Consider the following 26360-nt stretch of genomic DNA (forward strand, 5'->3'; position numbering starts at 1 on the left):
CATGCTTCCACTGCTGGGGGCCCGGATTTAATCCCTGGTTGGGGAACTAACATCCAGTAAGCCGTGCAGTGCAGAATAAATAAATAAATAAATAAATAAATTCAGAAAGTTCCAAAAAGCAAAACTTGAATTTGCCTTGAGCTGACAGCTACTTATTTATATAACATTTGCATCTTATTAGGTATCGTAAGCAATCTAGAGATGATCTGAGGTATACAGGAAGATGCGCAGTAGGTTATATGAAACTACTACGCCATTTTAGATGAGAGACTTGAGCATCCCCAGATGTTGTTATCTGAAGGGGGGGGGAACCTGGAACCAATCTCCTGTGGATACCGAAGCAAGGGGTGACTGAAGTACTAAAATTCTACCACCCAATTCCAGCGCGTGGGTGGGGTTATCCCCACACCAAGCAATTCTTGGAGAGCGGCTGTGGGTCCTACAATTCAACTCAATTCTGACACTACCTACCCAGAGATAGAATCGCATTCCACAGGGTAAGGGCTCCATCCTGCAGCACTGCCCTCCACTTCAGATGCCAATCTTTTTTTTTTTTTTGAAGTATAGTTGATTTACAATGTTGTGTTAATTTCTGCTGTACAGCAAAGTGATTCCGTTATACATATATATACATTCTTTTTTTAATATTCTTTTCCATTATGGTTATCACAGGATATTGAATATAGTTCCCTGTGCTCTACAGTAGGACCTTATTGTTTATCCATTCTATATAAAATAGTTTGCATATGCCAATCTTAAGTCTAGGTTGTTACCTGTGCTTCTGTCCAACTGGCTATAAATCAGGGGTTCCCATGACCCCTTCCTTGGGTTCCATTAATTTGCTAGAGCAGCTCACAGAACTCAGGAACCCCATTTACTCACTGGATTACCGGTTTACTATAAAAGCATATAACTCAGGAACAGCCAGCCAGATGAAAGAGATGCATAGGACAATGTATGCTTTGTCCTATGCCCTCCCAAGCATATGCTGCTTCGCCCTCCCGAGTGCCCTACTCTCCCCAGCTGAACTCCATCTCCAGGCCCTCTCCCTTCCTCTGAGGTAGGGGGGTGGGGCTGAAAGTTCCAACCCTCTAATCATGTGGTTGGTTCCCCTGGCAACCAGCCCCCATTCTAAGGTGCTTTCCAAAAGTTACCTCATTAACAAAACAGGGGAATTCCCTGGAAGTCCAGTGGTTAGGACTCCACGCTTCCATTGCAGAGGGCACTGGTTTGATTCCTGGTCAGGGAACTAAGATCCCACATGCCATGCAGCAGAAAAAAAATTAACCAAACAGGACGTCTTTATTGCTCTCATCACTTAGGGAACTCTAACGGTTTTAGGAGCTCTGTGCCAGGAAGAGTGAACTAAGAACAAATATATATTTCTTTTTTTATTTTTAATATTTATTTATTTATTTTGGCTGCACTGGGTCTTAGTTGCGGCGTGCGGGCTTTTAGCTATGGCATGAGAACTTTTAGTTGCAGCATGCATGTGGGATCTAGTTCCCCAACCAGGGATCGAACCCCAGGCCCCTGCATTGGGAGCATGGGTTCTCACCCCCTGCACCACCAGGGAAGTTCCAACAAATGTATGTCTCTTACTATAGATCTCGCTATCACAAGCACTAGCATCATGAGTTTGTGGTGGGGATGAGAGAGATGAGGCCAGTAGGGCAATAAACAATTCTCAGCCCACCCCAGGGTTTCTCAGCTACACTGGAGCCGGAGCCTGCTCTGTGATGGGCTGTGCTGTGCACTGTAGGGTGCTGAGCAGAATCCCTGACCACCACCCGTGAGATGCCAGGAGCACCGTGTCTCCAGTTTGATACCCCATAACGTTTCCAGATGTTGCCAAACATCCTCTGGAGGCAGGCTCACCCCTGGTTGAGAACTCCTGGTCTGTAGTAAGCTCTTTTTTAAAAAAAATATTTATTTATTTAGGCTGCGCCAGGTCTTAGTTTGGCACACGGCATCTTCGTTGCGGCATGTGGACTCTTAGTTGTGGCATGCGGACTTCTTAGTTGTGGCACACAGACTTCTTAGTTGCGGCATGCATGCAGGATATAGTTCCCCAACCAGGGATAGAACCCCAAGCCCCTTGCATTGGGAGCGTGGAGTCTTACCCACTGGACCACCAGGAAAGTCCCTATAGTAAGCTCTTAATAGTGGTTAACTGGTACCATGGCTATTGTCATCACTCACATCTTCTTCACACACACGCATCTTCATATACATTTGTGCTCACCCGCAAGTACTGTTTAAGCATCGTACTGCATGGATTAGCATCCTGTGGCTGACGTAACAATTGACTGCCAACTAGGTGTCTTAAAACTACAGAAATTTATAAGCACACAGTTCTGGAGGCCAGAAGTCCAAAATCAAGGCATAAGCAGGGCTGTGGCTCCCTCCAAAGGCTCTAGGGGAGGATCCTTCCTTGTCTCTTCCAGCTTCTGGTGGCCCTAGGCATTCCTTGGCTTGTGGCCTCATCACTCTATCCTCTGCCACTGTCTCCACATGACCTTCTCCTTTCCTCTCTCTCTGTCCCTGCTCTGAGTGTCTCTTTTAAGGGCATTTGTCAATGGATTTTGAGCCCATCCAGGTAATCCAGGAGGACCTCATCTCAAGACCCTTTACTTAATTACATCTGCAAAGACCCTTTCCCAAATAAGGTCCCAGTCACAGTTTCCAGGTATTAGGACAGGGACATACCTTTCCTTTTCTTTTTTTTGGTGGTGGTGGTGGAGTCACCATTCAACCCTCTATACTACAGCTACTTTTTTTTTTTTTTTTACTTTTTAGCCACACCGCGCGGCATGTGAGATCTCCGTGCTCTGCAGTCGAGTCTTAACACGCAGGGTCTTAACCGCTGGACCACCAGGGAAGTCCCTACATTCTCTTTTCATGCCCAGTCTCTGAAACCAGTGTGTGTGCTGCACTGGCATCTCAATCTGTATCAGCCATGTGTTGGCAATCTGTATATCTTCTTTGGGGAAATGTCTATTTAGGTCTTCCACCCATTTTTGGATTGGGTTGTTTGTTTTTTTGATATTGAGCTGCTTGTATATTTTGGAGATTAATCCTTTGTCAGTTGCTTCATTTGCAAATATTTTCTCCCATTCTGAGGGTTATATTTTCGTCTTGGTTATGGTTTCCTTTGCTGTGCAAAAGCTTTTAATTTTCATTAGGTCCCATTTGTTTATTTTTGTTTTTATTTCCATTCCTCTAGGAGGTGGGTCAAGAAGGATCTTGCTGTGATTTATGTCATAGAGTGGTCTGCCTATGCTTTCCTCTAAGGGTTTTATAGTGTGTGGCCTTACATTTAGGTCTTTAATCCATTTTGTGTGTTTTTTTAAATTAATTATTTATATTTATTTTTGGCTGTGTTGGGTCTTCGTTTCTGTGCGAGGGCTTTCTCTAGTTGCGGCAAGCCGGGGCCACTCTTCATCGCGGTGCGCAGGCCTCTCACTATCGCGGCCTCTCTTGTTGCGGAGCACAGGCTCCAGATGCGCAGGCTCAGTAGTTGTGGCTCACGGGCCTAGTTGCTCCGCGGCATGTGGGATCTTCCCAGACCAGGGCTCGAACCCGTGTCCCCTCCATTGGCAGGCAGATTCTCAACCTCTGCGCCACCAGGGAAGCCCATTTTGTGTTTATTTTTGGACATGGAAGCAACCTAAGTGTCCATTGACAGATGAATGGATAAGGAAGATGTGGCACATATGTACAATGGAATATTACTCAGCCATAAAAAGAAATGAAATTGAGTTATTTGTAGTGAGGTGGATGAACTTAAAGTCTGTCATACAGCGTGAAGTATGTCAGAAAGAGAAAAACAAATACCGTATGCTAACACATATATATGGAATCTAAAAAACAAAAAATGGTTCTGATGAACCTAGGGGCAGGACAGGAATAAAGATGCAGACATAGAGAATGGACTTGAGGACATGGGAAGGAGGAAGGATAAGCTGGGACGAAGTGAGAGAGTAGCATTGACATATATATACTAGTGGGAAACAGCTGTATAGCACAGGGAGATCAGCTCGATGCTTTGTGATGACCTAAAGGGGTGGAATAGGGAGGGTGGGAAGGAGGCGCAAGAGGGAGGGGATATGGGGATGTGTGTATACATACAGCTGATTCACTTTGTTATACAGCAGAAACTAATACAACATTGTAAAGCAATTATACTCCAATAAAGATGTGAAAAAAAAAGTCACTGTGAGATATATCACCATAGGGAAATAACCAATAATCAAATAAAGAAAATGCGTAGAAAAAAAGTTTGTATCAGCCACATTTCAAATGGTCAATAGCCACATGTGTCCTGTGACTGCCATATGGCACAGTGTGCTCATCAGTCTTTATTTTAAATGTTCACATATTTTTTTACAGTGCCCTTTCTGTATATAAACATACATACAAATAATTAATATTTGAAGTTAAACTGTATTCAGTTTGGTATCCTGCCTCTTATAAATATGTTATCATGAGCATTTAATCACGCAGGTCATGAAAAATTCTCCCTTAACATTATTTTAACAGCTGGGTAATATTTAGTAATTAATACAACCATTCTCCTATTATTGGGCATGCTGGTCATTTCTATGTTTTGGGGTTTTTTTCCTCACTTTTATAAATAACACCGAAGTGACCATCGGCAAATTATTATCTCTTTGATTGTTTTTAGGTTAGATTCCTGGAAATTATACCTTGCCTTTTGTGTTTGGCGATATGTCTTGAAGATTATTTCACACAGAATTGCCTTGGGCATGTTAACAGCTACAAAGTAGCTCATACTTTACTTATCCAACCCCCCCTCCCCGCCCCCACCTCACCATGGATGTCTAATTAGGTTGTTTCCAATATTTGATTGTAATGACAAAGCTGCAATGAACATCTTTGCATATTTCACATTCTTGCATGTTTCACTTGGCACACCTTTCTGTAAGAGTGACTGTAGGGTCTATTCCAGCAGCAAGATGTCAGAAAGCACGTAACCCCCAGCAGAGCTCTGTGAGGATGCTGCCCTCTCCTTGGCCTGGGGGGACTCCCAGTCCCATGACCAGACCCTATTAAGCCTTGCCCATCTGTCTGCAGCTGGTGGTGCATGTGGGGGTGTCAGGCATGGCGACCACAGTCACGCTGGAGAAGTGCGGGCACAACAAGGGCTACAAGGGGCTGGACAACTGCCGATTCTGCCCTGGCTCCCAGTGCTGTGTGGAGGATGGGCCTGAAAGCATTGACTCCATCATTGACATGGACGCTGTATGTAAGAGGGTTACTACACTGGGCCTGGATGTGTCAGTGACCATCTCACAAGATGCCGGCAGGTAAGGCACCATGGGGCCCTATGGTGTAGGTGTGAGTAGGGGTTTCCCTCCTACATCAGCCCAGGCTGGGTGTTGAACAAGCCAAGTGTGTTTGACTTTAGCCTCTTTGGGCCAAGTGCTCACTTTTTCTTTTTCACTTTTTTTTTTTTTTTTCGGTACGCGGGCCTCTCACTGTTGTGGCCTCTCCCGTTGCGGAGCACAGGCTCCGGATGCACAGGCTCAGTGGCCATGGCTCACGGGCCTAGCCGTTCCGCGGCATGTGGGATCTTCCCAGATTGGGGCACGAACCTGTGTCCTCTGCATCGGCAGGCGGACTCTCAACCACTGCGCCACCAGGGAAACCCTCTTTTTCACTTCTGAAAACATAATTGATTTACCACCTGATTAAAGCATGGGATAATTTTTTTTACGCATGGGCTATTTTAACAGTATTATACATGATATTTTTACATAGAATCTCACAGTATATAAACCTCACCATCCATGAGGCACAGAGTTAAGTATATATGGGTATGTGTGTGTATATATATATAAAACAGGTTCCACGGATGCTGCTTCTGGTACTCATTGTGTGTGGATTGTGGACCCCAGCATCTCCCACCTGCACGTTGCTCCGGCCGTCTCCCTGCTGTTCCTCCGGCCACCTCTACCCCAACCCTGACAGTCCTTCTCTCCTAAGCAGTCAGTTTCTATATTAGTTTCCTGTGGCTGCTATATATAACAAATTACCATGTTGGTGGCTTAGGGCAACAAACATTTATTCTCTCCCAGGTCTGGAGACTAAAAGTCCAAAATCAAGGTGTCCGCAGGGTTGGCTCCTTCTGGAGGTGCTGAGGGGAATCTGTTCCATGCCTCTCTGGCTTATGGGGGCTGCTGGCAACGCTGAGTGTTCCGCGCCTTGAGATGCTTTACCCCAGTCTCCGCCTTCACCTCCACACGGCCTTCTTCCCTGTGTGTGTCTTCACATGGCCTTCTTTTCTTTTATTTTTTTTAAGATTTTTTTGATGTGGACCATTTTTAAAGTCTTTATTGAATGTGTTACAATATCGCTTCTGTTTTTTTAAAATCTATACATTTATTTATTTATTTTTGGCTGCGTTGGGTCTTCGTTGCTGCGCACAGGCTTTCTCTAGTTGCAGCGAGCGGGGGCTACTCTTCGTTGCGGTGCGCGGGCTTCTCATTGCAGTGGCTTCTCTTGCTGCGGAGCTTGGGCTCTAGGAGCGCGGGCATCAGTAGTTGTGGCATGTGGGCTCAGTAGCTGTGGCTCGCAGGCTCTAGAGCGCAGGCTTAGTAGTTGTAGCGCACGGGCTTAGTTGCTCTGCGGCATGTGGGATCTTCCTGGGCCAGGGATCAAACCCGTTTTTCCCTGCATTGGCAGGTGGATTCTTAACCACTGCGCCACCAGGGAAGTCCCTGCTTCTGTTTTATGTTTCAGTTTTTTGGCTGCGAGGCACATGGGATCTTAGCTCCTCAACCTGGGATCGAACCCACACCCCCGGCATTGGAAGGCGAAGTCTTAACCACGGTACAGCCAGGGAAGTCCCCATGTGGCCTTCTTACAAGGACACCAATCATTGGATTTAGGACCTACCCTAAACCACTATGACCGCATCTTAACTAATTACATCTGCAAAAACCCTATCTCCAAATCAGGTCACATTTTGAGGTTCTAGATGAACACAGATTTGGGACAGAAACTAACTATTCAGCCTATTAGAGGGTCTATTAATTTAAGTCCGATGATGTCCCTAACTTGCTTAATTCTTCCTACAGCTTCCACTGCACCTCGAATGAAATCCCAACTCTCTACCATGCACAGGTTCTGTGTGGTCTGACCCCTGCCCACCTCTCCACCCTCCTCTGCCTTCACTCTTGCCTCACCACTGCCTTCCAGACCCACAAACCAGCCTCCTCCTGTTCCTCAAACACACCAAGCTCACTCTAGCATCAGGGCCTTTGCACATGCTAAGACCTCTGCCCAGAGCTCACCTCCCTCTGATAATACCTCTTTCAGGTCTTAACTCCAAATTGTTGCCCCTTTGGGAAGGACTCCCCAGCCTCCCAGACCTCTCTGTTCTATGCCCTCTCAACACCAGATACCTTGATTTCTCAACACTTTGTACACCTCTCCAGTCCAAAGGCGGCAGGTGGCAAATTCAGTTGACAGAATGAAGTGGCTGAATTTACCATCAGTCTTTTTTTTAAAATTATTATTATTTTTTAAAGATTTATTTATTATTTCTTTATTTAATTTATTTTTGGCTGTGTCAGGTCTTAATTGCACCATGCGAGATCTTCCCTGTGGCATGTGGGATCTTTCGTTGCCACACGCGGGCTCTTCTCATTGTGATGCGTGGGCTTCTCTCTAGCTGTGGCATGCGGGTTTTTTCTCTTCTCTAGTCGTGGCTCCAGGGCACGTGGGCTCTGTAGTTTGTGGCACTTGGGCTCTTTAGTTGAGGCTTCTGAGCTCAGTGGTTGTGGCGTGCAGGCCCAGTTGCCCCGTGGCATGTGGGATCCCAGTTCCCTGACCAGGGATTGAACCCGTGTCCCCCTCATTGTAAGGCAGACTCATTACCACTGGACCACCAGGGAAGTCCCTTAATTATTTTTTTATTAAAGTATAGTTGATGTACAATAGTATACGTTACAGATGTACAATACAGTGATTTACAGTTTTTAAAAGTTACGCTCCTGGGCTTCCCAGGTGGCGCAGTGGTTAAGAATCCGCCTGCCAATGCAGGGGACACAGGTTCGAGCCCTGGTCCGGGAAGATCCCACATGCCGTGGAGCAACTAAGCCCGTGTACCACAACTACCTAGCCCGTGCTCTAGAGCCTGCGAGCCACAACTACTGAGCCCATGTGCCACAACTACTGAAGCCCGCATGCCTAGAGCCCATGCTCTGCAACGAGAGAAGCCACCACGATGAGAAGCCCGCTCAAGGAAGAGTAGCCCCCACTTGCCGCAGCTAGAGAAAGCCTGCACACAGCAACGAAGACCCAAGCAGCCAAAAAGAAAGAAATAAATTTATTTTTAAAAAGTTTTACTCCATTTATAGTTATTATAAAATATTGGCTATATTCCCTGTATTGTACAATATCCTCGTAGCTTATTTTATACCGAATAGTTTGTACCTCTTAATCTCCTTCTCCTATATTGCCCCTTCCCCCTCCCACCAGTCTTTTTTTTTTAATTTATTTATTTTTGGCTGCATTGTGTCTTTGTTTCTGCACGTGGGCTTTCTCCAGTTGCAGCGATCAAGGGCTACTCTTCGCTGCGGTGCGCAAGCTTCTCATTGCGGTGGCTTCTTGTTGCGGAGCACGGGCTGCAGGCGTACGGGCTTCAGTATTTGTGGCACACGGGCTGTCTTTTTTTAAAACTAATTTTTTTTGTGTTTTTGGCTGCGCCACACAGCTTGCAGGATCTCAGTTCCCTGACCAGGGATTGAACCCAGGCCCTGTCGGCGTAAGCCCGGAACCCTAACTACTAGGCCACTAGGGAACTCCCCTAAAGTTAATTTTAAGTTACTCAGATAATTCTAGAGTATATTCTCATACTCTCCTGTTGTGAAAGATTCTCTTGCCCTCTCTCCTCCCCACTGCCCCTCCCCGCCCCAGGGATCCCTCGGTTAAATCAGAGACTTAAACTATGACCCTTCCTACTCACCCACACACATGTTTCCATACATATGTAGGCCATCTGGCGTACTACTTTCGAATTTTGTCCTGTTTCACTTCGCTTTCACGTGGATGGGGTTACGTGGTGTGCATTTTCATGAGAGTTCCCTTCCTTGGTTTCACCTGTGGGCATGCGACATGGGTCTTAGTGAGTTCTGTCTTCCTGTGGCTCCACTGCCTGCCTTGTAAACGGCTGCATAGTATTCCACTGTGCAGATGAACCAGAGTTTATTAAGCCACTCCTCTGTCAGTGGACACTTAGGTGGTGTTTTAGTCTGCTATAACCAAAAAAAAACCCCAGACTGGGCAGTGTATAAACAACAGAAAGTTACTGCTCACAGCTCTGGAGGCAAGGAAGTTCAGGATCCAGGCACCCTCATGGTGGTGTTCTGATAAAGGCCTTCCTATAGGTTGCAGACTGCCGACTTCTGGCCGTGTCCTCACAGGGTGGGAGGGGATCTGGGGGGACATTCAGATCCTAGCCGGTTGCTTCCTCTTTTTCTGCTTTTACACATCATGCTGCACCAGATACCTTGTTCGTCTTTCTCGTGCTCGTGTGCAGATGGCTCCTGAGATAGTCTAAAAACTCAAAACATCAGGTCATAAAGTCTATGCATTTGTAATTTTTAAAAAATTATTATTATTATTTTTTTTTGCGTTACGCGGGCCTCTCACTGTTGTGGCCTCTCCCGTTGCGGAGTGCAGGCTCTGGACGCGCAGGCTCAGCGGCCATGGCTCACGGGCCCAGCCGCTCCGCGGCATGTGGGATCTTCCCAGACCGGGGCACGAACCCGTGTCCCCTGCATCGGCAGGTGGACTCTCAACCACTGCGCCACCAGGGAAGCCCAAAAATTATTTAAAAAAAATTTTATTGAAGTATAGTTCATTCACAATGTTGTGTTAATTTCTGCTGTACAGCAAAGTGATTGAGATATATATATATATATATATATTCTGCTTCATTTTCTTTTCCATTAAGGTTTATCACAAAATATTGAATATTGCACATTTGTAATTTTTCTAGCCTGCCAGATTGCCCTCCCCTGGGGCAATTTGTATCCCAGCCAGCAGCATCTCACACTGCTTCCTTCCCCACATATACCCCAGCACTTGGAGTTATTTATTTATTTGCTGGCCTGGGGAGGGAGAAGCAGTATTCCGTCTTGTGGATGACTGGTGAGGTTGGGGTGGGGGGGGGTGTCTTATGATGGATTTCAATGGAACATTCACTCTCTGACCCCGTTTGGTCTCCTTCCCATCCCCCACGCCCTGTGGCTTAGGTACCTCTGCGACTTCGCCTACTATACCTCTCTGTACCAGAGTCACGGCCGCTCAGCCTTTGTTCACGTGCCCCCTCTGGGCAAGCCCTACAATGCAGACCAGCTGGGCCGGGCACTTCAGGCCATCATCGAGGAGATGCTGGACGTCCTAGAGCAGTCAGAAGGCAAACTCAACTGTTGCCACAAACACTGATTGCTGCTCAGGCCTCCCAAGACCTCATTCTGCCAGGGACCCTGAGAGAGACGTCCGCCCTCCGGGGCCTGACCGGGAAGGACGAGCCCATCAGCTGGGGATCTGTTTTGGATCAAATATGCCAACTTACACACCTCCTCTCCCTTTTTCTCTGCAAAAGCACTGGTTGATTTGAAGGCCGCAGTGAAGATTTTTTTTCTCTATTTCTCTTTGCATCTGGGGATACAGCTGTGGCAGCCAGGAAGCCGGGAGGTCCTGATTTCTGCAGAGAACCCCGATCAGGTGTCTCTATTCCGTGATCCCATGGCTGGGGCCACCTGCCATGCTAAGTCTGTGGTGGAGGGATTCCAGAGTTCCCTCCGTCCGTGACTGTTTCTTCCCAAATGTAAACATGTCATGGAGACTCTCTACCCCGATCCATGTCCCAGCAGCCTGGACAGCCCCGGCAAGGGCCGCCTTGGGACGTGGCATGGCTTTTTTTCTTCTTTCTTATTCTCTTTTTAAAAACAATAGTGCTAGTTTGGGCACAGAGTAATTTATATTCCCTTTGGTTAAAACGCGGGCTTTAGCCAAACACAGAAGTGTCTTTTCTTTTTCCTGGGGTGCAGCCCCTTCAGCCTCCTGCCCTGAACACTGGACCTACAACTTTGTTTTGGGGGTGACATTGAGGTCCCCTTGCTCAGGGCTTGTGGCACTGGGCCCACGGCCAGACCACAGGGAGCGGGGGGTGGCTGGTGCCCCAGGAGACTGAAAGGGTTGGCTGACCCTTTCAACGACCGAGCTGTGAGCTGTACCCACGGGGCCGCTGGGGCCAGGCTGCCGGTGGGAAAGCAGACTCTCATTTCAACATGCACATGACTTTTTTTTTTTTTTTAATGGAAAAATGCATAGGAGCTGCAAACCTACCCCACATCTGACCTGGATTTTCAGTCTTGGTGCTTGTTTTCCTTAAGGGGAGAGGGCCAGAATGGAGTCTGGGGGCTGAGCTCCATGCGTGCTGGTGTATTTGAGCAGGAGAGCGGTGGGGCAGCCAGCAGGCTTCGTGTAGTTGGTTTTTGGATGCGCCTAGGACTCGTTAAATTTTTATCTCCGTCCCTGGTAAATTTTTATCTCACTCCCTGGTGACTTTGAACTTACCAGCAGGGTTGAGAGTGACATCTCCCAGGAGGCAACTAAATTCACCTGGACCCTGGCACCCATCAGAGAGAGGGGGTGGCAGGAGCAACCGTGAGGAAAGCACACGTTTTGGAAGTATTCTTCTATTTTTTTGGAGAACGCGCAGTTTTATCGCTTCACGAAGTGTGAAGCGTGCTGTAGTCTGATGCTGTGTTGGATCATGTTGGTGTTTCCCAGCATGCAGCTCTTTTGAAAACAGCTGAGATTTTTGTTTTGTTTTCTTAAACATTCGCCCTCTTTCCCTGCTGTTCCGATGCCCAGGGTGGTTGCTGCCTCCGTTGAGCTGCTGTGTCGCTTGGAGACCAGGTTGATAGGTTTCTGAGTGAAATGCATTTTCTGAGTCCTGGGCTTTTTCTGGAGGGGAGAAGTGGGCACAGGTGGGTGACATGGGGTCAGCATATGGTGGGTGTGTACCATGGCCCGCAGGGTAAAATGATCAGGACCTAGCTCCCCTCTCCATGCCAGCCCTCCATCTGCCAGAAATGCCCCCTCCACATCCCTGGTCCGAGTTTGCAGTCTCCTGAGAAATCTGGAGCATAGGATGTCATGGCATCTACTCACTCAGCTGGCTTCTGTGAGCAGAGGTTGTGGCTCTTTTGAATGCGGCGGGGGGCTCAAGGCCAGGGGGTCCCCCAGAGGTCTTATTAAGAATGGCATCTGGCTCTAACTAGCTCTGTTCTCTAAAGGTCTGATCTGTGGGGCTCTGAGGAGGAAATGGACCTAGGCAAGCTGGAGTAGGGAGGGAAGACTGGAAGTGAGCCAGGTTTGAGCTTAGCTGGGTGCCCACGGAACCCAGACACACCATCCCCAAACTCTGCATTTTCATCTTTCTTTTGTCCTCCCTTCTCTTCTCTGTTTAAAGCACCATGTGGTTTAGCAACTTAGAGATATAATTTATTGTCTGATCATTGTCGAGTGTGTGTGTGTCATTTTTGTGTTCCTGCCATGGTTTTAGATTTCCTCCTCAAGTCAAACCAGAACCCTGTCCTTGTTCATGATGTTTGTTTAATCAGATAGCCATTAAACGTTTCACTCGCTCCCTGCCAGCTTTTAAATTTTCCTGTTTTAATTACTGTTTATCATTTTCTTTGGGGCAAACTCGGCCATTCAATCCATGGTATATCTGTCTGCATTTGTTGGGTCCCGGAAAAAAATGTCCCTGTGTGAGAAGAGGGGGGCCAAGTCTCATTCCTTCTGCCTTGTCATTTCAGAGTCTGGGTTGTCGGGGGCACAGAATAGGGAAAGGGATGAGCCTGTGAAGTGGGTGCAGCTTGGCATGTACGGAGGTGAGCAATGCCAGAAGGGGTGGGTGCAGTGAGTGTTCATGGTGGAAGGATGGGCTGAGGGATGTGGCGGGAAGGCTGGTGCGGGAAAAGTGAGAAGTGATGCTGGGGGTGGACTCATAGGAAAGTGGAGGGGGCCTCTCTCTGGTGAGTCCTGTGGAGGGTACTGAGGTGGGGGATGGGGGCAGAGACAGTGATCTGGGCGTCGGGTGATGGCATCTCCTTTAAGGTGCCAGAGCCTCTGCGCCTTATAACTCTGTTCTTCTCTAAGCCCCTTTGACGCCCCGCTTCCCACCAAAAAGGAGGTCGGTGGTCTGCATATGAGTACGTAGCTCGGAAAAGAACTAAGACGGAGTGGATAGAAAGAAAGGTGGGAAGAAGCAGCAATTCCAGTTGGTGGACTGGGCTTGGTGCCACCTGGCTCACCTGGTCCAATCAAGGAACAGCCAAGGTCTCCTGGCCACTGAGAGAGACAGGGCCGTGGGGCAGCAGGGGGTGGTGGGCAGAGGTCACGGCTTCCCAGTCGGTGCCAGGCCTTTGGGGAAAGGTCAGGTTGTGATAGTTTCAGCAAGAAAAATAGTTTTCAGCTACCCTGCTCTTTGCTGGCGTGGAAACTTCTAGAACAGAAAGGGCCTGCTCAAGGGGACGACTGGAAAAGGTTACTGTCGATGCCTTTTTGTTATCTTAGAAGTTTCTGCCAGGAAGCCAGGCCACGGGGTGTGCATGTACCCCCACAGGCCTGTTCCCCCGAGGGGTGACCGGGAGGGGGAAGGGAGCTGCTGGTGGAAATCCACCCACCACCCTGGCCTGTTTTTTGCTGCCACTGTCTAGACTGTTGACCTTTGACCTCTTCACCTCTTGGAGTGTCTGAACACAGAAATTCCCTTCGGGGATGGTGGGACAAAGCCCCATTCTCCTCTGAGGGCCCAGCCTCTGCCCTGAGGCCACTGGAAGCCTTCTCAAGCCTGCAGCCAGCGTGAGGCGCTGATGGTGGTCATACAGGCAGAGGCTGCTGCCTTATTGTCAGGTCATCCCTCGTGGCCAAGAGTCTCATGGCCTCCACAGACTTGTGGGGAGCTAAAAAGGGCTTTGTTTTTATAACCCCAATTAAATTTCCCTTCTCATGGAACAAGTGCCTCGTAAAGGGACCAGGGCTGCCACTGGGAGGAAAAACATCTCCATTTTTGCAGTGAAGAAGTGTGTTAAAGGCCAGGATCCCCCTCAGACCCAGGGCAGAATGGCTGTTGAGGGGAAAGGACATTTGCCCCAAATCCACATCTTGAAAGTTAGTTCTTGGATGGACACTGAGCATACCTGCTACGAGATCCTGTCCTCCAGTTTAGGGGCAGTTGTCACAGCTTGAGTTTCAGGGGTTCCTAGACCCCCAAGGGCTCCAGTCCAGCCCGAGCTGCTCCCCCCACTTAAGACCTTTTTCTCCTCCTCCGTCTCCTCACCCAAGGCTTCCCTTCAGCTGCCCAGAGACCCACAGAAGTGCCTGCCTCTGCAGTACACATGGGGCACAGAGAGGGGACAGGATGGGAAAGAGAGAAGCACCCCCAGGCCCTGGTTCCCCGCTGCCCAGACCGGCCTCACCCAAGCCGTTCGCAGGGGTGGGACCTGGGGCCAGTGGCTTTTGTGTCCTGCACACTTGGAGGAAATCCCAGAGAAAGCCGGTTTGGAATTGGGCTCTCTGCTCCCAAGACCTGGCTGGATGCCACGGGAGACCCATCTGGATCGTGGGAAACAGAGTTGGCCTTCCTCCTGCCCAGGCATGTTTCCGGAGCTCCCTTAACATCTCAGGTTTCTATCTTGTCGTAAATCTCTCTCTAGGAAAAACCCTTCCTGCTGAAGGTGACCCCGTGTTCTGTCCCCAAAGGAGGGTCCAGCCCCTGCAGCTTCAGGGTGGCTTTTCCCTGAACCCTATGAGTGCCTTGTCTGAAAGCGCCGTGTCTGGGACCCCAGGCCGGGCAAGGGTCTGCCAGACTTTGCTGGGGTCTGGACCCCGGGAGACCCCAAACTTGACACCCCAGAAAGCAAATAAAACAGTTGAAATATGCAATTTCTTGTGTGTCTTTGTGAGAAGCTGGCATCCGCCAGGGTCATCCTCAACCTGGGGTCATCAACTGGCAGAGGGGGCCTCAAATCACCAGTATCTCTGTCCTTGGTGCTTGGTGTGTGACCTGGTACTTGGTGTGTGGCCACTGCAATGAGTGTGCTGGATGGATAATGATGAGAGGATTTCTGTACTGAGTGTTCTACCTCCTACAACCCACTGCCTTGGTTCTGATGCACAGAGAGGTTGAGTAACTTGCCTATGGTCACACAGCAAGCGGGGTGGGGAGTGGGATTTGAATCGTGATCATGTTGACCCCCAGTGTGTGCAGAATTCCCCTGTGGGGGAGGTGCTATTACCACCTTTTACAGCTGGGGAAACTGAGGCTCTGTCAGTTGAAGCCCCTTGTCCCAAGGAGAGGAGGGGCGGGAATGTGAACCCAAGCCGGCTACTCTGGACTGAGCAGTTTGAACACCGGAAACAGGATTCGGTCCTCCCCCTGTGTCTGTCCTCAGCAGGAATGGGGACACTCCAGAGTCAGTGGCCTTCAAAGAAGAAGGGGCTTCAGCAGTAAGGAAATGGCTTGTTTTGGGGAACATGGGTCCCAGGGGAAGGGGTACCCCCTCCAAGTCCCTGAGCCCCCAAGGTCTTTGCACCCCAAGATGAGGTGTCTATAGCACGGTGGTTTTGCTTCTAAGGCTGGCTCTTTCCACGGCCCCGGGGTGTGAGCAGGGTCCCAGGTGTACCATATAGATGCTCCTGTGGTCACTGGAAGGGGCTGTGTCCTTTTTACATGGGGGAATCCTTTTCCCAAATCCTGGAAACCTCCCCTCACCTCCTGGTTCAGCGGGAACCGCCGCCTACCCTTGGCCACGCTGCCCAGAGAGAAACCCCCTGACCTCAACTGTACCCTACAAGTTGCAGGCCAAGAGGGATGGCTGTGTGTGGAGGAGATTGGGTGATTCAGGTGGAGGGGATGTGGGAGGGGTAACAGGGCTGATGGCGCAGGGTCTCAAGGCCTGGCGAGTGGTCTGGGTGTTATTCCAAAGGCTATGAGAAGCTGAGAGGTGGGGGACGATCTGAGGCCCACTTCCCTGAGCCTCAGTTCCCCACACTCATGGGCCTTGTGTGAGAATTCAGTGAGATTCTGCTTTTACAGCTCTGGCACATAGTACTTACTTAATAAGTACAACTACTATTACTTCCTCCTCTAGGAAGCCCTCCTGGCTGTCCAGGTACCTCCTCTGCCTCCCATAGCTGCCTCGTTCCCCCCCCACCCTCGTGCCAACATACTCTGGGTAGTAACTGACTGTGGGAGTCCCGGAGGACAGGCAGGTCTGTCTGGGGTCCCCTGTGTCTGTTGCACCCAGAACAGCACTGGGCACATAATAGGTGTGCAATAAGCTATGGGAGAGAGGAGAGGGGTCGGGGCTGGGTGTTCCATTCTGAGGCCAACAGGGGGCGCAGGGAGGCGCAGGAGCCTCCGGGTGGGGAAGGGGGATGACACGCCCCTGAAGGCCAGGCGCCTCCTCCAGCTGAGGCCCCCACCCTGCCTATTCTCTGCCTCTAGAGCCCCATCTCCTCTTGGCTGCTCCAGGAACTTATAAATTACCTACTGTGCACTGGGCTTTGGACTGGGGACACACCAGGAAACCAGCAGCTTCCAGGCTGGGAGTACAGTGCAGGGGTCCCAGCTGTGATGGGGGACAGACAGGCAGCTGAAGGGTCTACGGTATATTCAGGGAGGCTCATTCAAGGGTAAGCCTTGGCCCCATTCAACAGAGTTTCCCCTCAGCTCTCGCTTGGATGTTCTCGGTCTTAAAGGTGAGGGTCTCAGACAAGAGTCCATCCCATTCCAGGGATCTGCCTGGGCCCCTCTCCACCTCTCACACCCTCGGTGGCTCCCCTTGGCCCACAGGAGCAAGCCAGACTCCTCTGCTGGACATCTGAACCCCTTTTCCCTTGTCTCTGCTGACCCCAGCTTGTCTTTTCTGCCTGGAAGTCCCCCCTCCTCCATCTACACCTAGATAACTCCTATGCATCCCTCAAAACCCAAAGTTTTTGGGGAAGATGCTGAGGTCATCTTGGGACACTCTGAGTGTGACAGGCCTGGGTGGGGGTAAGAAGGGCAAAGCACCACACCAGAAATCCCAAACTAGGCCTTCCTGCACACTCTCTTCAACCTTCCTACTGGCTCCTTCCTGCCCTGGCATCTTGCCACTAGGCAGTCAGCAGTTTCTACAAGGAGTGTCCAGACCTGCCCGGACGTGTCCTGGTCCTTTGGAAGAGAGGAGGGGTGCGTTCAGGCTGTCCCCACCCCCAACATACACACATACACACACACACACACTGATGGGGGTGGTGGTGAGAAACAGAAAAACTGAAATGCAGAGAGAACAAAGGAGAGAGAGAGAGGGACTGAGGGAGGCAAAGAGAGAAAATGTGGAAACTTCCTAGCTGTTTTTTCTTCTAAGTTGCCGTGTTTAGGGTGAGGACACCTAGAGGTGGAGAGGGCCCCAGCCAGCCAAGGAGGAGGATTTGGGATGCTGGCTGACTGGGACACCACGCTGTGTGAGTCATGCACAGGGCTGCCCTGTTCTGGGCCTCAGTTTCCCCCAGTGTCAGGGAACTGATTCCCCCAGCCACCTGGCAGGGCCGGGGGTCCACACTCAGCCAGGGCCTAGCGCACAGCAGGTGCTCCATAAATGCACACTGTGGCCAGTGAAACCATTACGGGAGCAGGCATGCAAACCAGCGTGCTGGAGGGGGTCGTGTGGGGGCGGGAAGTCGGGAGGTTATGGGTTCCGGGCAGTGAGCATGTGGGGCTCCAAGCCTGATGCCTCAGCTGACCCACTTCCTGCCCGGCCTGGGCTGTGCTGGTGACCACCCGCAGCCAGGAATCCGCACAGCCGGTCCCAGGGCCTGAGCTGACCACTTCCGTCCCCCGCTCCGCCTGCAGCCCAGGCCCTGCTGACTCACACTCAGCTGTCCCCATTCTTCCCTCACTGAGCTCTGATTCTGAGAGGTAGGGGCGCTGGCAGAGGCCCAAACCCCGAAGGCAAGGAAGTCACGGCCGGCTGAGAGCATGACGGAAGAGAGAAAATTATACCCCAGGCTTAACTGCCTGAAAAATGAAAACCTGCTCTTGACAAGGAAAAAAAATGAATACTTTTGGGACAGTCCTTTGGAATCAGTCACAATTTCAAACTTCCGGCCACCAAAAAAATCCATCAAGAAATTGAAAAGATAAGCCAGGGACAGAGAGGAGATACCTGCGGTGCATTTAACTGACCAAGGAATAGCTTCCAGGACATATGAAGTGCCCCCACTCCACCAGACACACTAGACGGAAAGAAAAAACCACACAGAAAAATGGGCAGATGGCATTGTTTTTGCCATAACAATGACCACGAACTGGGTCTTACATTTCTGCTTTACAACAGCAGAAATTTATTCTCTCACAGTTCTGGTGGCCAGAAGTCCCAAATCAAAGTGTCAGCAGGGCTGGAGGCTGTGAGGGAGAATTGGTCCCAGGCCACTCTCCTGGCTTCTGGTGGCTTCTGGCACTGGTCGGCGTCCCTTGGCTTGTGGCTGCATCACTCTAATCTCTGCTTCCGTCTTCATGTGTCCTCTTACAAAGTAATCAGTCATTGGATTTAGGGCCCACCCTACTCCAGTATGACCTCATCTTAATGTAAATAATTACATCTACAAAGACCCTCAAGGTCACAATCTGAGGTTCTGGTGGACATGAATTTGGGGACACACTATTCAATGCAGTACAGGCATGAAAAGGCAATTCTGGGAAGATGAACCCAGGACAACCAATAAATAGAAGCTCAATCTAGTCATCAGGGAAAAAAATTCACTGAGATCCCATTTCACTCTTAGGCAGGGGACAGAGTCACTGGTGATGGGCGTGGGAATTGGCTTGACCACTCAGAAGAACAATTTGGCCATGCTAACACAGCTGAGGATGGCTGGACCCTCCCTCCTGGTCCTAGTGTGAACCCTAGAGAAACCTACATGTGCATGCCTTCCCAGCAGCATGGTTCATAATAAGAAGGAGCTGGAAACTTGGGAAATATTCGGGTGTGTTCTTACGATGGAGTACTATACAGCAGTGAAAAAGGATGGGCCAGACTTGCAGGCAAAAATCTCCAATCCAGACCCTTGAGTGAAAATAATTGTAACAGTGTGATACCATTTTTATAAAGGTTTTTTAATTTGCATTTTTGTATTGTGGTAAAATATATATAACATACATAGAATTTGCCATTTTAACCATTTTTAAGTGGACTGTTAGTGACATTAAGTACATCTGAAATGTTGAGCATACATATAGTATAACATCACTGTCTACTTCCAAAACTTTCCCATCACCTCCAAACAGAAACTCTGTAACTGTTAAGCAATAATTCCTCATTTCTACCCCCTCTTCCTCCGGCCCCTGGTAACCTAAAATTGACTTCCTGTCTCTATGAATTTGCATATTCTAGACATTTCATACCAGTGGAATCATATAATGTTTGTCCTTTTGTGACTGGCTTATTTCACTCAGCATAATGTTTCAAGGTTCGTCCACGTTGTACCATGGATCAGAACATCATTCTATTTTTATGACTGTGTAATAGTCCCTTGTGTGGATATACCAAATTTTGTTTATCCATTCAGTTATTGGTGGGCATTTGCATTGTTTCCACCTTTTGGCTATTGTGAATAGTGCTGCTGTGTACATTGGTGTACAAGCTCAGTTTGAGTCCCTGCTTTCAATTCTTTTGAATATATATCCAGAAGTGGAGTTGCTGGATCATATGGTCGTTCTGTGTTTAGCTTTGTAAGGAACTACCAAACTGTTTTCCACGGCAGCTGCACCATTTCACGTTTCCCCCAGAGGTCCAAGAGGGTTCCAATTTCTCCACACCAACACTTGTTATTTTGCTAATAGCCATGCTAATGGGTATAAAATGGTATCTCGGGACTTCTTTGATGGCGCAATGGTGAAGAATCCCCCTGCCAATGCAGGGACAGGGGTTCCAGCCCTGGTCCAGGAAGATCCCACATGCTGCGGAGCAACTAAGCACGTGCGCCGCAACTACTGAAGCCCGGGCGCCTAGAGCCCGTGCTCCGCAAAGAGGGCCACGGCAATGAGAAGCCTGCGCACCGCTACGAAGGGTAGCCCCCGCTCACCGCAACTAGAGAAAGCCCACGGGCAGCAACGAAGACCCAACGCAGCCATAAACAAACAAACAAATAGATAAATACATTTTAAAAATAAATAAAGTGGTATCTCACCATAGTTTTGATTTGCCGCAACTAGAGAAAGCCTGCATGCAGCAATGAAGACCAAACGCAGCCAAAAATAAGTAAATTAAATTAAATTTAAAAAGAAATTGGAGTGATGCCTCTACCAGCCGAGGAACACCAAGGATTGCCGGCAAACACCTGAGGTTAGAAGTGGCAGGGAAGGATTCTTCCCTATAGATCTCAGAAAGAGCGTGGCTCTATCAATACCTTGATTTCAGACTTGTATCCTCCAGAGCTGTGAGAAAATAAATTGCCACTGTTTTAAGCCCACCCCCGCCCCCGGCAAAAAAAAAAAAGAAGAAGAACATGAAAAAGATACGGAGATGTGGAAGGCAAGGCATCCGGGAAGGGGCGCACGGCTTCCATGCCCTCTTGCAGCACCTGCACGTGTTCACCAGCCCGGAAGCTCTCTGAACCCGGTTCTTTTGGGATCTTTATGGAGGCGTCATCACGTAGGCATGATCAATCATTAACTCCATTTTCAGGCCATCCCCCCTCTCTGGAGAATGGTGGGGGAGGAGTGTGGCTGAAAATTCCGAACTCCTAATCATGGCTTGGCCCTCCTGGTGACCAGCCCCCGTCCAGGGGCCATCCACGAGCCCACCCGGTCCCATCATTACAACGAAAGACACTCCTATCACCCAGGAAATTCCAGAGGCTCTAAGAACTCTGTGTCAGGAACTAGGGTCAAAGACCAAATATTAGAACAAAAGATGCTCTGAGCGTTCTTATCACATAGGAAGTTACAAGGTTTTCAGGAGCTCTGTGCCGGGAACCGGGGGCAGAGACCAATATATATATATATTTTTCCTATTATCTCACAGTGTGTAATTTTCTTTTCTTGCAACATATTTACCTGTCATTATTATCAGAGTAATTCTGGCCTCGTTAGAACTGTCACTTCCCCTTCTATTATTTTGAAGAATTAGATAAGAATTGGTATTATTCCATAAATGATTCAGAATTCACCAGTGAAGCCATCTGGTCTTGGACTTCTCTGTTGGAAGGTTTATTATTATTATTATTATTATTGGTCACACAGCGTGGCATATGGGATCCTAGCTCCCTGACCGAGGATCAAACTCACGTCCCCTGCATTGCAAGCGCAGAGTCTTAACCATTGGACCACCAGGGAAATCCCGAAGTTTTTTGGTTCTTTTTGTTTTTTAATTAATTAATTAATTTTTATTTTTGGCTGAGTTGGGTCTTCATGGCTGCTCACGGGCTTTTCTCTAGTTGCGGCGAGCGGGAGGGCTACTCTTCACTGCAGCGCGCGGGCTTCTCATGGCGGTGGCTTCTTTTGGTGCAGAGCACGGGCTCTAGGTGCATGGGCTTCAGTAGTTGTGGCACACAGGCTCAGTAGTTGTGGCTTGCGGGCTTTAGAGTGCAGGCTCAGTAGTTGTGGCGCACGGGCTTAGTTGCTCCTCGGCCTGTGGGATCTTCCCGGCCTAGAGCTCGAACCCGTGTCCACTGCATTGGCAGGCAGATTCTTAAGCACTGCGCCACCAGGGAAGTATCTCTATTATTTCTTTATTCTCTATTTAATTTATGTCTGCTCTAATCTTTATGATTTCCTAACTTCTACTACCTTTGATTTTAGTTTACTCCTCTTTTCCTATTCCCTCAAAGTATAAAGTTAGGTTCTTGATAACTTTTAGTATGTTTATAATTGACCAGGACCCTATGGGGCCTTCCTGGGACAGACCCCCCCACCATGACCCCGCCATGTCCTCTGCCTGCCTCTTGTCTGTAGAAGAACATTAGGCTCCTAGGCCTTCTTCAAGTTCCAAAGCATAAGTTTAATCAGAAAAGTGAGAAAATGCAGAAAGGAGGGAAAACCGTCAATCAAGACAAAATAATACTAGTTTAGCCATTAAACAAAGTCAAGAACATTTAGTTCCATCTCAAGGGCTATAGATAATATTCTGAGCCACATCCTTTGAGTTGTTTTTCAGATACTTGAAACCTCCACCAGGTGGAAAAGGGTAACCATATGCTGCCCACAAGCACGTAGACCTCAGGCCAGTTGGAACCAGAAGGTTGATGATGTTGACTCCCGATTACCTCACCACTGGCCAATCAGAAGAATGTCCATGAGCTGATCACACACCCACAACCCCGCTCCCTCACCTTGTCCTTAAAGACCTTTCCCTGAAAGCCACCAGGGAGCTCAGGTGTTTTGAACACTAGTTACCTGGACACCTTGCTTGGTACCTGCAATAAATGCTGCACTTTCCTTCACTACAACCTGGTGTCAATAGATTGGCTTTACTGCACGTGGGCGAGCAGACCCAAGTTTGGTTCGTTAACGTGTTGTATTTTTGTTTTCATTCATCCCCAAGTATTTTCCAATTTCTTTTGTGATTTCTTCTTTGATCCATCGTTTCTTTAAAAGTGTGTTAGCAGTGTGCTCAGCAGTCCCGTGCATCTGTCTCTTGCTTCAACAGTGTTTGGATGGAACAGACCCAGGGACACCCTTTGCTCCAGCCTCTGACCACCCTCCAACATTTTTTTCCAGTCACAGCCTTCAGAATCAGCCACTCAGTTATCCTCGGTCACCGGGACCAGCCAACACCATTTTTCGAGATTAACTCCTTATTACCGATCAACCATGAGCTCCCAGATTCATCAGAATTATTCCACTGAGGTGGAGGCCGCCATCAACCGCCTGGTCAACGTGCATCTGTGGGTCTCCTACACCTACCTGTCTCTGGGCTTCTAGTTTGATCCCGACGACGTGGCTCTGGAGGGCGTGGGCCACTTTTCCCTCGAATTGGCCAAAGAGAAGTGCGAGGGCGCTGAGTGTCTCTTGAAAATGCAAAACCAGCGCGGCGGCCGTGCCTCTTCCAGGATGTGCAGAAGCCATCTCAGGATGAGTGGGGTAAAACCCAGGACGCTATGGAAGATGCCATTCTCATTGAGAAGAACCTGAACCAGGCGCTTTTGGACCTGCATGCCCTGGGTTCTGCCCATGCAGACCCCCACCTCTGTGACTTCCTGGAGAGCCACTCCCTAGACGAGGGGGTGAAACTCATCAAGAAGATGGGTGCCACCTGACCAACCTCCACAGGATGGCTGGTCCCCAGGCTGGGCTGGGCGAGTATCTCTAGGAAGTACTCACCCTCAAGCATGACTAGGAGTCTCTGAAGTCCAGCAGCCTCTGAGGAGCCCCTCTGGCATCAGAGCTTCTGCCTGAAGCCCGTCTCTGCAGCCACTAGGCAGATTTTTAACCACCCTGGAGCTCTTCCCAAGCCTTGGACCAAATGGAAACAATAAAACTTTCTGCAGCGGAAAAAAAAAGAGTGTGTTGTTTAATATCCACATATTTGTGAACATAACAGCTTTCCTTCTGTTATTGATTTCCAGCTTTATTCCATTGTAGCTGAAGATGATTTCAGCCTTTTAAAATTTATTGAGAGTACACCTGTAACTTATATAATATTGTACATCAACTATACTTCAATAAAAAATAAAATTAAATAAATGATGCCAAAAAAAGTACTGAGAGTTGCTTTTTTGCCTAATAGCTGATCTATACTGGAGCATGTTCCATGTGCATTTGATAGAGATGTGTATTGTGGTGTTGGAGTGTTCTATAGATGTCTGTTTGGTCTAGTTGGTTTAGAGAACTGCTCAATCCTCCATATCTTTAATCTTCTGTCTAGATGTTCTATCCATTATTAAAAGTGGGGTATTGAAGTCTCCAACTGTTATTGTAGAACTATTTACTTCTCCCTTCAAGTCTTAGATACAGCTTTGAGTTACTGTTTAGGGTCCTTTCATTTTAACCAGCAGGACTCCCTTTAGCATTTCTTGCATGGCAAGTATAATGGTAACAAACTCCCTCAACTTTTGCTTACCTGAGAATGTCTTGATTTCTCCCTTTTTCTTTCCTTCTTTCTTTCTTTCTTTTTTTTCTCTTTTTCTTTCTTTTTTTTTTTTTTGGCCATGCAGCACAGCTTGTGGGATCTTAGTTCCCCAGCCAGGAACTGAACCTGGGCCCTGGCAGTGAAAGCGCCAAGTCCTAACCACCGGACCACCAGGGAATTCCCTCTCCCTTATTTTTGAAGAATGGTTTTGCTGGATATAGAATTCTTGGTCAACAGTTTTTCTTTCAGCAGTTTAAATATGTCATTTCATTGCCTTCTGGAGTCTAGGGTTTCTGATGAAAAACTGGCTGTTGATCTTATAGAGGATCCCTTGTACTTGATAAATAGCTTTCTCCTAATACTTTCAAGTTTCGCTTTTTCATCTCTGGCTTTCAACAGTTTGATTACAATGTGTCTCAGTGTGGGTCTGAGTATATTCTACTTGGAGTTCACTGAGCCTCTGAGATGTGTAGATTTGTATCTTTCATCAAATTTGGGAAGTTTTTGGCCATTATTTCTTCAAATATTCTTTCTGCCCTTCCTCTCTCTCTCCTCCTTCTGGGACTCTCATAATATATATGTTGGTCCTCTTGATGGTGTCCTACAGGTCCTTTAGACTCAGTTCACCTTTCTTCATTCTTATTTCTGCTCTTCAGACTTGATAATTTCAATTGTCCTGTCTTCAGTTTTGCTGATTATTTCTTCTACCTGCTCAAATCTTCTGTCGAACACCTCTAGTGAATTTTTCATTTCAGTTATTGTACTTTTCAGATTCAGAATTTCTGTTTGGTTTCTTTTTATAATTTGTGTCTCTTTATTGATAATCTCATTTTGTTCATAAACCATTTTCCTGATTTCCTTCAGTTCTTTTTTCATGTTTTCCTTTAGCTTTTTCTTTTCTTTCTTTTTTCCTTTAGCTTTTGAGCATGTTTAAAATAGTTGTTTTAAAGTTTTTGTTTAGTAGGTCTGATGTCTGGGCTTCCTTAGGGATGATTTCTGTCAATTACTTTTGTTCCTTTGAATGGGCCATTCTTTCATGTTTTTATGTCTTGTGATTTTTTTTTGTTGAAAACTAGGCATTTGAATATTATAATGTGGCAAACTCTGGAAATCAGGTTCTACGCCTTCCTGAGGGTTTTGCTGTTTTGATTTTGTTTTTGAATTGTTGAAGGCTGCAGTATTCCTTTTGTTTAGGTACTTTTCCAAACTATTTTTGCAAAGACTGTATTCCTTTTCATGTGTGGTCAGTGATGTCTCTGTCCATTTAGCTCATGTCCGGCTAATGTCTTGACAGAGATTTCCTTGAATGCCAGGAGCTAAAAATGAAAAACCCAAACAAACAAACAAAATCCACATCTCCCAGTGTTTGTAGATGGGTTCTGGGCTGGAATACTCCTTTAACTTTTAGCCAGGTTTGTACTGAGACTAGGGATCAGCCTGAGGTGAAGCTCAGAGTCTTCTCAGTTCTCTTCTGAGCATAAGTCTTGCCCCTGGGTGTGTACATGGATTTCTAAAGTCCCTTCATATACACAGGTGATTTTGAATGTCCTAATTTCCCAAATAATATCCCCCAGCTTTTCCTCTCAGGGTTTAAGTGGTTGATAATATGTTTTGACTGTAACCTTTTGCCCTAAGTGTCTGTATATGTTTGGTTCAGCTTGCAGTGCTTTTGAGCAACACCCACCACTTTTCCAGCCTGAGCTCCAAGTTAGGCAGTTCAGAGGTGAGCACCCATGTCAGTCCTTCAAGAAGCTCCAGACAGGTTAGAATAGACCTACACAATAATTTGTGAATAAGATCTGCACTGCTCCCACCAGATCCAAGGACCAGGATCCTGCACTGGGAACATGGGTTATTTTCACTACAAGACCACAGCTGTGGGACTTCCCTGGTGGCACAGTGGTTAAGATTCTGCCTGCCAATGCAGGGGACATGGGTTCAATCCCTGGTCTGGGAAGATCTCACATGCCGCGGAGCAACTAAGTCCATGCACCATAACTACTTAAGCCTGTGCTCTAGGGCCCGTGAGCCACGACTACTGAGACCGCATGCCGCAACTACTGAAGCCCACACACCTAGAGCCCATGCTCCACAAGAGAAGCCACCACAATGAGAAGCCTGCACACCACTGCGAAGAGTAGCCCCCGCTTGCTGCAACTAGAGAAAGCATGCGTGCAGCAATGAAGACCCAAT

At 48.1% G+C, this 26360-nt stretch overlaps 1 protein-coding gene across 4 annotated transcripts in view; it reads left to right on the plus strand.

Moving 5' to 3' along the window:
* PGPEP1 (pyroglutamyl-peptidase I) overlaps positions 1–26360 on the plus strand; it is a 58997-nt gene that overhangs the window by 21930 nt on the left and 10707 nt on the right. For 3 of the 4 annotated variants that reach the window (XM_060144791.1, XM_060144790.1, XM_060144794.1), the window contains 2 exons: positions 5098–5330; positions 10287–10610. In XM_060144791.1, the coding sequence (XP_060000774.1) occupies positions 5098–5330; positions 10287–10479 (426 nt within the window). In that variant the 3' untranslated portion in view covers positions 10480–10610. Of the gene's footprint in view, positions 1–5097; positions 5331–10286; positions 10611–26360 lie in introns of those variants that run through there. The other variant, XM_060144792.1, reaches the window with a different exon arrangement.

The sequence above is a fragment of the Lagenorhynchus albirostris genome, chromosome 3, assembly GCF_949774975.1.
Source record: "Lagenorhynchus albirostris chromosome 3, mLagAlb1.1, whole genome shotgun sequence".
Classification (NCBI taxonomy): domain Eukaryota; kingdom Metazoa; phylum Chordata; class Mammalia; order Artiodactyla; family Delphinidae; genus Lagenorhynchus; species Lagenorhynchus albirostris.